Source organism: Rhipicephalus microplus, chromosome 3 (genome assembly GCF_043290135.1).
Source record: "Rhipicephalus microplus isolate Deutch F79 chromosome 3, USDA_Rmic, whole genome shotgun sequence".
Taxonomy (NCBI): domain Eukaryota; kingdom Metazoa; phylum Arthropoda; class Arachnida; order Ixodida; family Ixodidae; genus Rhipicephalus; species Rhipicephalus microplus.
This window is the reverse complement of record NC_134702.1, coordinates 107,016,425-107,032,422: the sequence shown is the minus strand read 5'-3', so window position 1 is coordinate 107,032,422 and position 15,998 is coordinate 107,016,425. Positions and strand designations below refer to the sequence as shown.

The window sequence follows — 15,998 nt, the reverse complement described above, 5'->3', positions numbered from 1 at the left end:
GATCAGGTGTGCCAACATCTCGTAGCACTCACGCTCTATGGTGAACCACTCAAACAGAATACAAATGACCTCAGAACGTCTTTGGAATTGCAATAAAGCTACATGCAATTGAATTGACGTGGCTCATAGTGTCGTTACTTTCTAACCTTTGCTTTGCTCTCCTGGCAATGTTCATCACACTTGTCTGGACACTGAGCGCAAAATAATCACGAAGAGAAACACACAACAATGTAAACTGGCTCTCTTTTACTTTTACTCTTCCATGTACTCTATTCTTCGTAACAATCAACTCATGCAAGCAAGGCAAAAACAGCCTCCTTGTCTGAAGAAAAACAAGATCTTTCATTCCTAAAAAATAACATCAACTGCAAATTTCGAACAAAATAAAACGGCTACAAAAGCCACTAGCACTGGCACGCCGTCCAACTATGCAATAAACAGTCCATCTCGAGTACGACAGCTTGGCCCTGTTTAGAGTGATACCCACGGCTGAATGAGACATTGCGCAGCAGTCTTCTGGAAGTCCACCGTGCGTTGCTCAACCAACAATATTCACAGCTGTAGCAGGGTCAAACCACAGGTTTGTTCGTGCAAGAACTAGACTCTGCATTAGTGCTTCTAGCAAGCAGAGCCATGTACGAAGCCCTTCTCAAGCCCTGTTTTGCTAGCTGTCTTCGAGATAGCTCTGGAGGAGACCCAAGCGCTCCTCTTGCACGACTTCGGTTCATGGCATCACGTTGAGCAGGTTTGCTTCGTGTGTGTGCGTGTGTGTGGCAGAGCACAGCGACCGGCCTCGGTATGGCCAATGGGATACGGCGAGTGACTAGACGGCTGCCGGCTGTGGGCTCTGCTCCTGCTTGCTTTCGAGCGAGAATGGAGGAATCCGACAGTCGAATGTGAAGCCGTCCTCTCGCTCCATCCGAAACGTGCCCCTGCGAGAAAAAAAACAGCATTGCAAAATCAGCTTCGACGCATCGGCACTGCGTGAACAAGATGTGCGGGCTGTGTTGCTAAGTTCAGTTAAGTAAACTACCAGAATTATGTGCATTTATTGCTTCTATAACATTACATCACGCTACCTTTCTACCGCAGCTTGTTTTCTAAAGGAAAAAAGGCAAATCCAGCAAGACTATCTGCAACTGATGGCAGTTTAAAATTGTTTTTTTTACAGCTCTAATAGTGCCACTACTAATTGCAACAGGTGCCTGTGTATTAGACAATTTCACTTGCAATTCCGCAGCAGTTACATGGACACAAGCAGCCATTGGAAATGAATGGTAGCCCGCAGGACTAAGCCTTTCTATTGTCTCCATGCGTGAAAAAGTTATGTTTGAAAATTTTTTAAGCAATGTGCATCTCATCACTGACTGCATGCGAGAAATGCTCTTTCTGGGAAGCGACAGGACACCATGCAATAGTGTGAATGATCAGCAGAACTTTTAGTACGTAAAATAACAAACAAGGGGTGTCTCTCTTAAATTCTCTTTAATGGCGAGGACATTATGTTAACAATTTTGTATCGATTGCACGCTTCCGAACTCAATAGCTCGACAATGAAGCGAAAAAAATACGAAAAAGTTTGACATACCACATATGCCCACTTGGCGCTTGCAGGCTCACGTGACTGCTGTACTGAAATGCTGGTTGCGACTTTGATAGGATTGGCTCCTGCAATAAACGAAGGCTCGGATGGGTCTACACAGTATGAGAAACTATATACAGGCAATGCCCAGGCGCGTAAGCTGATGGGCGATGATACCAAACAATTTCACGCAGGCCGTATGACAGAAAAATTTAACTATTTAAGCCAAAGATTCGCCCTGTACAATGCGTAGAGGGCAAATCTGTGTTACATAGTAGTTAAGCCCATCTAAGGTTAAAAACAAATGCCACATTATGAAAAAAACTTGTTAATGTTAGTTCATTTATTTTAAAAAATGTATTCCTTCCACCATCAATTCCACCTTTGAGATGGCCTATTTATTAGTGATTTTAACCTACTTTGAGTTTAATGACAATTTTCAGTTTTTTTTTGTGAAAGTAGAGAAACCAAACTAGTGAAAGTAAATAAAAACAAAAAATATGTAATTTTGGAAAAAAATGGTGCTTTCGACTCGAATCTCCCCTTAAAGCGAACTGCTTGGAGTAGCGTTTCCATTTTACTTATGAACAAGGCTCAATTGTGTGTTGGAGCAGAAATGTCCTTTTGTGTATGTCTGTGTTACATTTTTACTTTGGTCAGTGCAGTGCTTCAGATATTCAACCTTTACAATGAAATACTATGAGAAATTATCTATCATTATAAATGTACTGATGCAACGAAATGTCGCATAAAGGCACCCCAAGAATACTTCACAGTGTTAGTACACTACTATAAACATCATACTCCTACGTACATCTACTTTGGCAACTGCTACACAACGACTGAATATCTAAAAAAGAAAAGTGCGGTGACATGTGTACAGAATCCTACATTTCCAAGTAAGTAAAGGTTACAAAATATTTGATAGATGGAAATAATAAACTTGGGCAACTTGGTGATTGTCTCCTCACCTGCCCAACGACGCCCCGACCACGGACCGTCTCCAGGGTTCCCGATAAGCTGAAGATGCGCCAGTGGCGTTCCCGTAGCTGCACTGCTAGGTCGCCCAGGTTCTCCAGCCGGATGCAATAGCGCCACTGCAGGCAATAGAACGATGAGCACACTGGATCGGGTTGTGCACAAGGCAAGACATCTTGTACGAGGCAACACATCTTGGTCGTTAAAAAAGTGGCCATTACAATTTCGATCAACGACTTTCTACAGAAACAGCTTGGTTTCGTAGCGCAGTGCAGTGTTCACACAAAGGCGCTTGGCAACAAGGAACAACCAACATTCTTGAGAATTACATACGCAGGTGACTCCCAATGAATAGATGGTCAAGATCCATTTTTCATTTAGTGTCTTTTGGTTTTAAGGAAGCAGTAATGCTTTCGCACTAGCCTTGTCTAACCACGTTCAGCGTGCAACTCCTCTGTTCATTTACTTTCGCGGCATAAAATGACTGCAAAACACTTTTCTAGACGTAGAAGCACGACTAGGGCTAAATGTGATACACCAAACGGGACTCTAAAATTACACTGAGCTCCCAAGGCCCATGGGCACCGCAATATCAGTACGTACAACAAACATTTTTGTACCTTGATCTTTGCCGAGATTTTAGTGAAGGTTCAAGAACAAGAATGCATCTTTTCATTCTATGCTATATTTCTACAAGCCTTTCTGATGGCAAGGATCATGTATGACAGTTGTGTTCATTTATCGCAGGGTAGTAAAACAAGCTTGGCCAAGTGTCTTACTGACTGCAAAAATGGGCCTATTAAAGCACCGACAAGCTACTAACAGCTAATAAAGCTACACTTAATGTTACATCCCTATGCACACACTTTTTATGCAGCAATATAAACTGCTTGAGCTGAACAGAGTAGCAACAGATAAATATAAATCCAAGCTAGTAAACCATATCGGTTCAAGTATCCAAAATCTGCCGTCGACAAACTAAAGGGTCATCGTACTACTCGAAGTATATATAAGTATGAGAAACTAGATACATGTAAGTGTAAATTAATCATAAAGAGGACTTCAATGTGGTACCACCAAAGATATGCATTTTTATCGCAAAGATTTAAAAAACTGCTGCTCATCAGCCAAGCCAGCAATACTGCCTATTTTGCACAGCACAGCGGTGCATCAACCGCTACCACAGCTACCAAAGGCTAAAATCAATTAAACTGCAGCACTAAAGGTAGTACGCAGCCGTTAAAAGGCGTTGCCATTTCATTTCTCAGAAAGGTGTACAACTACAGTGTACAGATGCACAAGGTTAATGCAGTGCAGGTTGACACACCCAGTAGACGGTGCTGCTCTGTGCGACGCGGCAACCCATGTAGAAGGGAATGACAGTGACTCGCACGCCTTCGGTCGTCTCCCGGTGCACGTCCGACAGCTCAAGCCACGGGTGATTCTTCTCCTGCCAAGCACGCAGAGTGTCCTTGGCCGAGAATGGGGGGTCTGCACAAGAGGAATGTGGTGTGTACAATGGCGCATTAGGAATCACGAATTACAGGAGGAAATGAAAGTGTATGCTCCATCGCCTCTAATGACAACATAAAGCCTTAGGTCGAGAGCGTGTGGTCCTCACTGTACAATACAGAATCCAAGTTAAATTGAAGCAGTAAGCATATGAGCTTACCACAGGGGTCCTACAGTACAACAGAACATTTTTCAATCCCTCTCTGCCTCCAATTACTGCTTTAGCTGAATCTTATTTAGGGGATGGGTTCCTGCTAATTAAGGGCACACAAAACTTCTGGCTCTTTCTTGCATAAACAGAGTTACTGACAATCCAAATGAGGACCCCCCCTTTTCCATTTGCACTGAATAGGTGATGAACTACACAATGTCTAAGTATGCTCACCCCGCTTCACTTACCAGTGCGCTGAGCAGTGGGTGGCACAGAAATATCAATTTGCTAGGCTTGTGCGAATAATGAATTTTAGGTTTGAGGCAAATTCGAATCAAATAGTGATATTAGTATAATATTTCTAAATAGAATTCAAATAGCATGTATATCTCACACTATAAAGAAAAATAAGCATATTTGTCATGACCTAAGTAACCTGCTCAATATTTTTGTTAAATTAAAACAAGGCCTGTGAAAGTGCCGTTTCTTTTTTAATTAAAGGAAGTGAAAACAACTTTGAATGGTAGCAACATCTGACTTTCTGCAGAATGCAAGTGATAACCTGTAAAGTATGTTACATCTTAATGTTTATTATATTTACAGCATATAAGCCAGTAGAACAAGTCTTGAAACTTGAATGAAATGATGAATCAATGTGAGGGTAACACATTCATTTAAAATATGAGGCCAATTTATTGAAAAAGCAATTACTGATACAAATTATTTGTCTGCAATATGAAGCACATCTTTTAGGCACATGTGAGCGCTACAAAGGAAGCCATGTTTTATGTTCCATATTTTATAATTCAAAATTTCATTAAAAGTATGGCTTGCAAGAACACTCCTAACTCAAACTCCGCTAGTCAAAAAAGTTTCATTTTTTGCAGGCACATATAAAAAGCTTTAGCCTGTGCAATGAACCAAAACAAACGAGATCTGATGAATAGTAAAAATATAGTAATTGAGTAGCCAAAAAAGTATACACTAGCACTAGGGGCACCTTCGTATAACAGGCAGCCATACTAAATCTTGTGTCACGATTCTCCTTATTGAGGTTCATTGCACGTCTACTGAAGTGATAAAGAAGTGTGCCAAGTTTTAATAAAAAAACCTTTATTAGCAAAAGAGCTATTGCATACGGAAAAATATTAGAAGTATAAGCTTCAAGAAAATTAACCAAAATCATTTGAAACAGGTGCAGTGCTTTCACAAGATACCCAGAAGAGCTAAAATTCTCAATATTTGTAGCCAATTCCATCGTGGACCTTACAACTGTGTGCCTTTACTCTACGGCCACTTTAAAGTTTTTTACGGGCTTGTTTTGCAGCATCAGTGACATGAAGGGCACTCTCCTGCTACGGTGCTGATTGTTTGTGAGGTACGCTTTTTCAGTGTAAAGGCCAGGATTGATCCCAATTTGCTTAAGCATATCAGATGTGCTCATGTTGCCATCATTGAAATAACACACTTTCTCAAACAAAGTAAATTTGACAGTTTACAGGCTCACATAAGTGTCCTTGAGCATTAACAACACAATGACCACTTTGCACATTCACCTAGTGACTTCTATGATTAAAAGTGATGTCTTGACAATGCTTTTACAATATTACAACATGTTTGCACTTGATATGATTGCTAAATATTTAATAAAATTCTACATATCTAGCTAATCTAATGATGCACACAAAACTGGTGCTTTCGGTTTCGGTTTCGTAGGTGATGGGTGGTTAAACAATTGTTATTGTATCGATTGGAAAGAAACTGTGTAGACGGAAACTTCATGCAGCAAAATTAGGGAAATAAATTGGTTATTTAACATAACAGAAAACCGGAAAACGACATCTCGTGAAAAAATTTGATTTTTCCATTTTGCCTCATATCTTAACATTGAAGTGAAGCTTTGCGGCAGTGCAACTTTTCCCTAGGTGTTTTCACGGCTTAGCATCAAGAAGCTACATGTGAACTAATATACAACTAAGCAACCACTTTTACAGAGTGTTATATTGTAACTGCGGATTCTTCCATTTTCCTTGCCCATAATTTTCAGGGCACAAGTTCATCCATAATAAACTAGTTTTTGGTGTTTCTTCTCTTCGACCTGTTACATTCTGGTGGACGATGCTAGGTATGATTGGAAGCCCCCTTGGTGCGTGAGAGCGAAGCCCCGATCCTTAATGATTGGAACCTGGCGAACTGACTCCGGTACACTAGCGTTCAAGCCGCCGCCTTCGAGGAGCGCCGCCTGAATTCGCACCCCTCCCCAGTACTTCAGCAACGCAAGCAGCGTCCACAGACAACGAAATAATGGCTTGCCAGGTGACATCATCGGAACTTATTCTGTCCCCACCGTGCTTGCCTGAGCCCTTCCACGACGACACGTTCAGAGATGTAGAAGATTGGTTAGAACACTTCGAGCGGGTTGCGAAGACAAACGGCTGGGACGAAGCAAGGAAACTGCGCTGCGTGTACTTCGCATTGGAGGATGCAGCGAGGACGTGGTATGAAAATCACGAAGCGTTCATACCGACATGGGAAGAATTTCGACGACAAATAGTAGCTACATATGCCAGCACCGATCGTCGGGAGAAGGTGGAGAATGCTCTACAGTCCAGAAACCAGCGCACGAACGAAAGCGTTGGCATGTATATTGAGGACATGTCCCGCCTTTTCAAATATGCTGACCCGAACATGACTGAAGAGAAAAAGCTGCATCACTTGATGCGAGGTGTCAAACAGGAGTTAATTGCCGGTTTGGTACGCAACCCACCTCGTACAGTTGCTGAATTCCGCACCGAAGCCACCTACATGGAGCGGGCATAGCAGCAGCGCTCCCGTCACTACAATCATAATACCAGTAGTGTTCCTGCGGATGTCCTCTCAGCAAACCTGGGCAGCAGCAGCGAAGCATTGAGGTAAATGGTGCAATCAATTGTGAAGGACGAGCTCGAGAAGCTGCTGACCTCACAAGTCCCAACGCCAATTTCGTCTCTCACTACCCTGATCAGAGATGACGTTCGCCACACCATTCTACAAGCAAAACACGAGGCGCAACCTGTTCGACTTGAACAGCAATTGCAGGAATGCCTCGTACTGACTTACGCCGATGCTGTGCGCCAGCCCGCCATGCATACTGCTTTGTTTGCAGCTCCCTGTGGCTACCGACCGGCTTTGCGTGGCTCAAACTATCCAGCTAATTCGAGGCCACGGAAAAGCGACGTGTGGCTCACACCTGACAGGATGCCGCTCTGTTTTCACTGCAGCAAAGCTGGACACCTGTACAAAATGTGCCCATATAAATGTGCCCATATCGACGAGTTCGTCTCCGTGTGTTTTCTCCAAACACGCCAAGCCCCCGAAATGGCGAAAGGCCCGTTGAAATCGAAGATTACTTGTCCGGCCATCTGTTTCCAACTGCTGGTTTCCAGCATCAGCCTAGATCACCAGCGCCTGCTTGCTATCAATCACCAAGCCCTCGACGATTTAATTCACCTTCTCCACTTTCAACTTCCACACACCGTTGTTCAAACAGTCCCCATCAGGAAAACTGAAGCCAGCGACCTGTGGAGACAAGGCCGCCGATGTCCGAACAACTGAAGATCCTCCGTCAAAGTCCCAGTGCAGCAACGACAAGTGGAACACTACAACTAGTTTAGGTAAAGACAAAATTTCTTCAGACTTACGCGTTACCATAGACGGGTGTGAATTCAACGTTTTATTTGACACAGGTGCTGATTATTCGGTTGTAGTTACACTGCCGCAAAGGATTTAAAAAAGTTCCGATGCCTTGGAGTTGACCCCAAATACGCACAGCTGGGGGTCATCTCATTACACCTCTGGGAAGATGTACTGCAAGAATCAGAATTCAAGGCGCTACTTACGTTGCTCACTTTGTCGTACTTCCGGAATGCTCTAGAGATTTAATACTCTGAATAGATTTTCTGCTAGCAAACGAAGCTATAATCAACCTGCAGAATTCTAGTGTCTCTTTTTCGATGAAACTGGCTATAGACACAAATGAGCCAGAGTACACTGCATTACGTGTTATAGATTGTGATGTTACCGTGCCGCCACAATGCAACATAATAGTCGGTGTAAGAAATGAATCATTCGTTGATTCTGAAGCTATAGCAGATGCAAACATAGAACTACTGCTCAAGAAAGGCATTCGTGTAGCTCGAGGTATTGTTCAATTACGTGGTGGATGTGCTGATGTATTGCTCACGAATTTCGGAAACGAAATTCAGCATGTTGCAAAGGACACTGCTATCGCCTTCATGCACGGTTTTTAAACAGTGACGTTCTTATGTTCTCTGGTGTCAGGGCCACCTACTTCAGAACCTGCGCCCGATGACGCGGCAAGAGTAGCAATCAGCCAAAATCTATCACCAGCCAAGAAGAAAATCATTCAACACCTCATAAGAAACCACCATATGTTTCTCTACCTTGTCAAAAGTACGGCAGACCCAGGTTGTTAAATACCAAATAATAACAGATGAAGCTACAAGGCCGGTACACCAACATCACAGAAGGAACGAGAGATCATAAAGAGCCAAGTGAAAGAGATGCTGGAGGACAATGTCATACAGCCATCCAATACTCTGCGGGCGTCGCCTGCAGTCCTTTTGAGGAAAAAGGACAACACGCTGAGATTCTGCGTTGATTACATAAAGCTGAACAGCCTGACCAAGTGGGATGTCTACCCTTTGCCACGTATTGATGATACGTTAGATCGGCTGTGGCACGCAAGATATTTCTCTTCATTGGATTTAAAAAGCGGTTATTGGCAAATTGAAGTGGACGAAAGGGACCATGAAAAGACTGCTTTTCAAAAAACTCATATAGACCGGATGGTCTATATGAGTTTAAAGCCCCCACATTCGGGCTCTGTTGTGCGCCTGCAACATTCCATGATGGACAGCGTCCTTTCAGGCCTCAAATGGCAGCCGTGCTTAGTCTACCTGGACGACGTTGTGGTGTTTTCAGCAACGTTCGAACAGCATGTAGAGGGACTACGTTCGGTACTTCAGGCTATCCAGTCAGCCGGATTGACAATTAAACCGGAAAAATGCCAGTTTGGATTCGAGAAGCATCGTTTCCTCGGTCATGTAATCAGCGCTCAAGGTGTTGGCCCAAACCCGGACAAGACTGTGGACACTGATTCTTTATAATATCGGATAGTGTATTTAGTCTCTGTGGCAATATGTGGAATAATAAAAATTTATTAGTTCATATTAAATAATTGGAAATTTTTTATAAGTTACATTAAATTTAAAGTAAAATCAAATACTGCATTATTTATTTCAATAATTGAAGCATACGAATATTCGTACAAGCCTACAATTCGCTGTGTCACTCATGCTAGAACACCTTGGAAGTGGCACAGTGGTACTGTTCTCTATCAGCAAGAGTCCTACTAGTCATCAGTTCTTCAGAGGCCTCTTCCTCCACTAAGCTTATTGTTACAAAGTCCCAATATGCACAAGAGGCGTTTACAACACTTATTCGTTTACCTAGCCCATACTTGTAGACACGGCCAACTTTTTCTTGGACACTCACGAGAGCATTGCTTTGTGACTACCAAGGCATATTCAACCCATTCCCAAGGTACTTTATCAAATGAAGACATCTTTCACAAAGACTAGCATCTCATCCAACAGGAGTGCGGCCCTCTTTGTTGTTTCTCCAAGGAGAACGACTTCAAGTGCACCCACCATGCCTAACACACCATGTACTATAATTGGCATTACCCATTGAACTTTGTTTCTCAAATCTCAGCTTTGTTTTTTTTTTTGTAGGTTAAAATGTCATTCAGCATGGCACTGCATTTCACGACTCGTTTCAAGAACACACCAGCACACTAAGCAGGCCGATTACAACACGTACGTATTATGTCCACTGCGTATGCACACCGCTAGCCAAACGCTGCAACAACTACTTTGCTACCTCAGTAGCACACCCGCGCCACCCGGCACCAACTGTCACCGTACCGCAACAGAAAGAGGTTCACACCTTTGTCGGGCTCACAGACGAGGAATTTGTCGAAGAGCTCGTGATGCAACGGCTGCTTCTCGGTGGACGTGTAAGGCAGGATGTCCTCGTGGCCGACGTAATCCAGCCCTGCGTAAATTTTAGTTATGAGGAAGTTAGGAAACGTACAGAGATAAAACTCAGGCAGCTTCTCCCTATAGTGGCGCCTCAAGCCTGAACGCAGTGCAGAGTTGGCCTAGCGTAGTCTCTTTAAGTTTTTTCTTCTCTTTTCCATTCTTTTTCTGCCTTTTTTTCTCTTTATTCTCGTTTATTTCTATTTTGCTTCATACTTTTTCTTTTTATTTCTATTCCTGGCTTCCCACTTTTTTTCTTTTTCTATTCTTATACCTGGTTTTGCCTGAATTATGCCAGGCGACGACAGCAGCGACAGTCCTGGGCCCCCTTAAGTGCTTTGCACTTAAAAAAAAAAAGCAGCTGCAGGCACAGTTATGACGCGCACAAACACAGCTAAGCCTGTGTTTATGGTGCAACAAAATGGTATGAGAGCTGGCAAGACCTGTGAAGGTTGGCTAACCAATACTGCATTAGCTTGCAGTCTGGATTCAAGACTATACTACACATGGTACATGGCACACTGCACATTTGATAAAGCGTCGTCAGTCTGCATAAAGTCTGATACAAAGTGCCGTTACATAGGTGCTCATGGCACAGCCACGTTTGCGTGTTTAAAATGAGCACGCCAAGTACAGCGCAAACGCTATATCACCGAAGCACATGATAGTGTAGTCACGAAATTCGCTTAGTGCCTGGCATGGTGAATGTACTTTTGTTCACAGCAGCATGGAGGCTAAGTACACACGCCGTCTCATGTGTTGTGGAAGATTGTTCAGCCCTGAATTGCTTCATATCAAGATGATAGCTTGATTGTCAAAGGCCTGTGCTGTCGTGAACTTGCTTCAAATTTCATACCTAGAGCCATTTCACTATGCTCTTTTATGCTTTTTACTATTTTAAAGAAGCCTTAAATAACTTAACAGTAGTTCCACTCAAGATACAGGACTGACACAATGTTGACCAGCTTTATACATTCAGGCAAGCGTAAGCTTGAAATGTAGTTTATGCCATTACAAACATTTTTTAATAAAGCCAAAGCTAACACTCCTAGAGAAAACAATGTCAAACTTGAGAATTAAACATTGATTCCTATTCATATAGTGCAATGTATTTTTTTACGGCTCTTTCCATTCCATGATGTACTAGCATAAATAGTACGCACTACGACAGTACATAGTACCTTTCTGCCACACAGAATGCATGAAATCCAAACTGGTGCACAAATTTCGACTGACACATGATCAAGCTTCTGTGTTGTGACTAAAAAAAATTAGGTTTGATAACTAGCAAATCAGTTAACACAAAATGTAACATGTGGATCTTTAGAAATGCAGGAGAAGCAGATGGCACACATCATGTGGCGTGACTTGAGTCACAGCACTGATCTAAGTGTCACAAAGACAAGGGGAAAGTTACGCCAAGGATAGTACTTATTGAAAGTCACGTTACCCCCTTGACAGTATTTCTGCAACGGCACTCAGTACAGTGCCGTAATTAACCAGAGTGAGCCAAGTAAGACAATGCAAGACAGATTACCATCTGTGAACCAGAACAAGAAAGTTTCGTTATATGAAAACAGCAAGAGATATCTTCTTTAACTTGAGGGCAAGGGGTGTTATGTACTGGTTCACCTGGGATGGCGTAAAGGGAGCGGCTGTTGTCCTGATTTCCTAGAAACGTCACTGCCTCCGTCTGTGTCCGCTGTGAGAAAGAGGGACATCAGAACAAAAAAAAGAAACATCTTCATAGAGCAAGCCATGCAATAGTGTACAAAACCCAGATAATCTCTTCAACAAGCTCAGAGGTGATGAAGCACTGAGGGAAGAATAACGACCACGTAATTACAATACAGATGAACCAAGAAGGGACCTAAAGGCAATCTCTGCCTCTAATCACTTCATCTGGAAAAGACATAGATAATATGTCTTATTACATTACTAAGATCACTTGACAAACAATTAAAGTTACTTAGCATGAGAGCAAGTAATCAGAGAAATGAACTATGCACAGGACAGCATTATATTTGAAAGCAGCTATGCCAAGCAAACAACACCATCTTCCAGTAATTGGAAGATCCTGGGTTGGAATTCCACTGACAGAAACAGTGACTTTTCATCCACTTTATTTTTTTTTTTATTTAAAGTGGGAATCATTACTCTACAGCTAAAAAACCGCAAAGAATTGCCCCCATGCTTTTGTTAACTTAATTCACTGTCAGTTTGATTAGTACTGTATAGTAAAGAAAAGATAAACCCCTGGAACAGATCCCCCTCTTTCCTGCCATGTTTCAAAACATCATAAGGCCTTTCTTAAGCAGTGCAAGACAAACACTAATCTATATCTCGCGAGATACTTCAGAGACGAATATCTCAGAGGCGGTGGTAGACGTGCATGAGGACTGACTGTAATTAAACAGTCGTCACACACTTCCTCATTGATAGATGTAAGAGTCAACTATTTACTAACAGTTAAATGTTTCTTTAATGAATACTATAGAATTTCTTGTGCCTAAAAGCACAAAATGTGCAGCAAAAAATGTGATCATATTATCTCAGCTATTTTATTTGCAAAATTAATAGACTTATTTAACGTGCATGCTGAAGAAACCCACTTGGTCTCCGTAGCACTCTTCAAGCAACCTTTTGTAAATAGACTCATAAACATGCTCATCCTTGTGCTCTGTAACTGCAAATAATGAAAGATTTGATCACCCTCACTAGTTGTTGTTTTGTGGAAGACAATGTTTCGCGAAAAACTTGCGCTAACCATTCCAACGAAATCCAAGGGCTGCTCACCACGTACGGACAGTCTCTGGAGTCGATGAGAACTTGGTAGTATGTGTGGGTCTTGCCCTTCACCTCACGACCAACGTGGTTGAAGCCGTCGCTGCCCTCCTCTGATCCCCTGCAGGAAACCGTACAGGTGACAAGAATGAGTCTTTCAGGTTGTGACAGCTCAGGCAATTAATGCCGAGAGAAGTCACTCTGTTGAAATTGCTTTTTAAAACTTTTTTTAATATGTGGGGTTTAATGTCCCGAAACCACCATACAATTATGAGAAACATCGTAATGGAGGGCTCCGGAAATTTTGACCACCCTATGTTCTTTAGCATGCACACAAATCTGAGCACCCTGGCCTAAAGCACTTTCGCCTACATGAAAATTGAAACTGCCACAGCCGGCATTCGATTCGCTCGACCTGCGAGTAAGCAGCCGAGTGCCTTAGCCACTAGACCATCGCGGCGGGGCTCTTTTCAAATCGGGCCAAGCAAATGTGCATTGTTTCATTTGTCTGAACTAAGTTACGGTATAGTACTGTCCCTTGTGCAGTTCCTGCACATTGCGTTGTGTGCTTCCCGTTTAGCAGCAAGAGGTTCTCTCCTAGAACTCACCACCAAAACTGGTGCACACTGAAATAGGCATGCTCTCTCTTTCATGAGCAAACTGCTGGCGTTCAGCTAGGCGAACCAAAATAATTAGTGCAGTGTGCCTGGCTTTCTACCGCTATATAGTTATACGAAAAAAAATCAACGAGAACTGTCACTCACTCAGAGTTCTTTTTGCTGGGTATGTCACGATCGTAAACTCTGGCCATCCACGGGAACAGTGTGATTCCTCGGTATCCAAATATTCGATGCAGGAAGAGCTGTCAGATATTCAGACACATTAGTCAAGAGTGCAGCAATAAAAGAAAATACTGGCCAAACAGCGTAATTTACAAACTCGTATCTGCTGCTTTCTTTCTTTACGTTCCAGCAAAGTTGTTAGCGTACACACACAGGTGTAAATAGGAGTTAATGAAAGCAAACTCTAAGGACTTTGTAGACCAATACACATATGTGCGAAGGAAGTGTACCAACAATTGCAGCACAAAATCAACGCACACAAATGGACGTTGGTGGCATAGACAACAACACAGCATCTGAAACATTATCATGTTGCATCAACAAACTCGAATCAGTACTCTTCTAATTCGTTCAGAACATTTATGGTTTTACCATAATGTCTATTCTAGGGAGGGAGGGCGGGTGAAGTGTGGGCAAATGCCTGTCTGTAAGAGGGGAGGGGGGTGGTTTTTAATAATTGGGAGGCGGGGGGTATCTTTCTGTAGTGTTTAGGTGCTTGTTGAGTGTGTGTGCATTTCTGTTTCTAGCCCTCAAAAACAAATATCTGCTAGTGCTCACCACTGAAATGCACGAATAGAATGACTGCACAAAATTAAAGGTGGAACCAGTTTCATATGTCATATGTGACTCACTATTTGTTGGTGCCACCTTCACTGTCATCGCTCCAGAGCACAGCATAGTACATAAATATTTATAAAGTTATGACGCGATGCGCGACACGTGGTCTCATTTTGACAATACACGCGGTCGTTTTGCTTGTTTATAACGTTTTACGGGGCTATAATGCATATGTAACTCATTTATTATACTCGTCTGGGATAAGATATAGACAGTTTAAACCCTTTTTGCAGTTTAAACACGCAATAACAACAGGGGCGGCGCCAGGATGTTTTTACTTTTTTTTTTGGGGGGGGGGGCAACCACGAAAAGTGAGTTCCTCCAGGGGGGCAAGCAAGTGGGCAAACAAGTGGCTCCTACTAGGTTTTCAATATATGCTTCCGGGCACTTGGGTGGGCATAGGGGGAGCAGGCGAGAATTTTGGAAGGGCTCCAGCCCACCCTTGCCCCCCCCCCCCCCTGGCGCCGCCCCTGAATAACAATACATCAATGCAACAAACCACAAAAAAACAGGGAAAGACAGAGCAGATCAAAACATCCTTAAACAGCGTTATAAAGAGAAGCTTTGCAACTCTTGGCGAAGGTAGAGTTATTTTACAAAGAATAACGAAAAGATATGCATTGCGACACCATTCTCAAGGAATAGGAATCGGTCGCCACTTTCCCTGTACACGCTACCTGGTAATGATAATATCCCCCCAAAGAAAGAAGCCTACAACTTAGCCCGGTGAATTGGGGACTAAAGTAATCTTCGTGAAGAAATTCCTCCAGTTACTTCCACGGCGTCATTCAGAACATGAAGCGTTTCGCGTATTGGCACAGAGTACAAAATGAGGTTGTACGTACATACACCGACACTATGTGACAGCTTACCTGACCGGTGTCGTATTTGCCTTCGAGTTTCGGCGTTTCCAGGCGGCCGACTTCGGCGAGCCTGCGAGGCAAATGAAGTTTTTTGAGAAGCTGTTTCCAGGTACTTGGTGTCTTGACGGCTTCCAAACTGCCACGCCGCTAACGGAAGTGAAAAAAGCCGCCGACTAAACAAACACGTATCACAGCTGCTGCTCAGCCTCTCTCGAAGTACCTTCTGATAGGATCGGCTCGACTGGAGGACTTCCAGCGGTGCCTAGAGTGTGGTGAATAATACTGTGGTATTTCTGTTACATTCAAGAAACATACCTTGTGTACTGTGCGTGCGTAGCATGTTTCCACGGGTAGCTACAGCCAAAGATTTGTTTGCAGGAGCCGGAAAATTTTGTGAAGACAGCGGCCATGTTCGAATGCTGATGCCGACAATGCGGCTGCTGTAATCACGGTGTTGAGCAATCTGGCACTGATAGGTACTTAAAGCGTGCTTACAATAACAAGTTGTATTAAAAACTTGTTGTATTAAAAATTATTTTTTATTCGTAAAAAAGAAATGCATAAACA

At 42.9% G+C, this 15,998-nt stretch overlaps 1 protein-coding gene across 1 annotated transcript; it reads right to left on the bottom strand.

Moving 5' to 3' along the window:
- Nucleotides 1–231: 231 nt before the first annotated feature.
- POLDIP2 (DNA polymerase delta interacting protein 2) lies at nt 232–15,901 on the bottom strand. The gene is made up of 10 exons (XM_037422925.2): nt 15,747–15,901; nt 15,441–15,501; nt 13,873–13,970; nt 13,121–13,229; nt 11,957–12,026; nt 10,233–10,340; nt 3,888–4,051; nt 2,554–2,679; nt 1,589–1,668; nt 232–932 (listed from the first exon to the last, which is right to left on the bottom strand). The coding sequence occupies exons 1-10, from the start codon at nt 15,839–15,841 to the stop codon at nt 824–826; spliced, it is 1,020 nt and encodes a 339-aa protein (XP_037278822.2). The 5' UTR covers nt 15,842–15,901; the 3' UTR covers nt 232–823.
- Nucleotides 15,902–15,998: the final 97 nt, after the last annotated feature.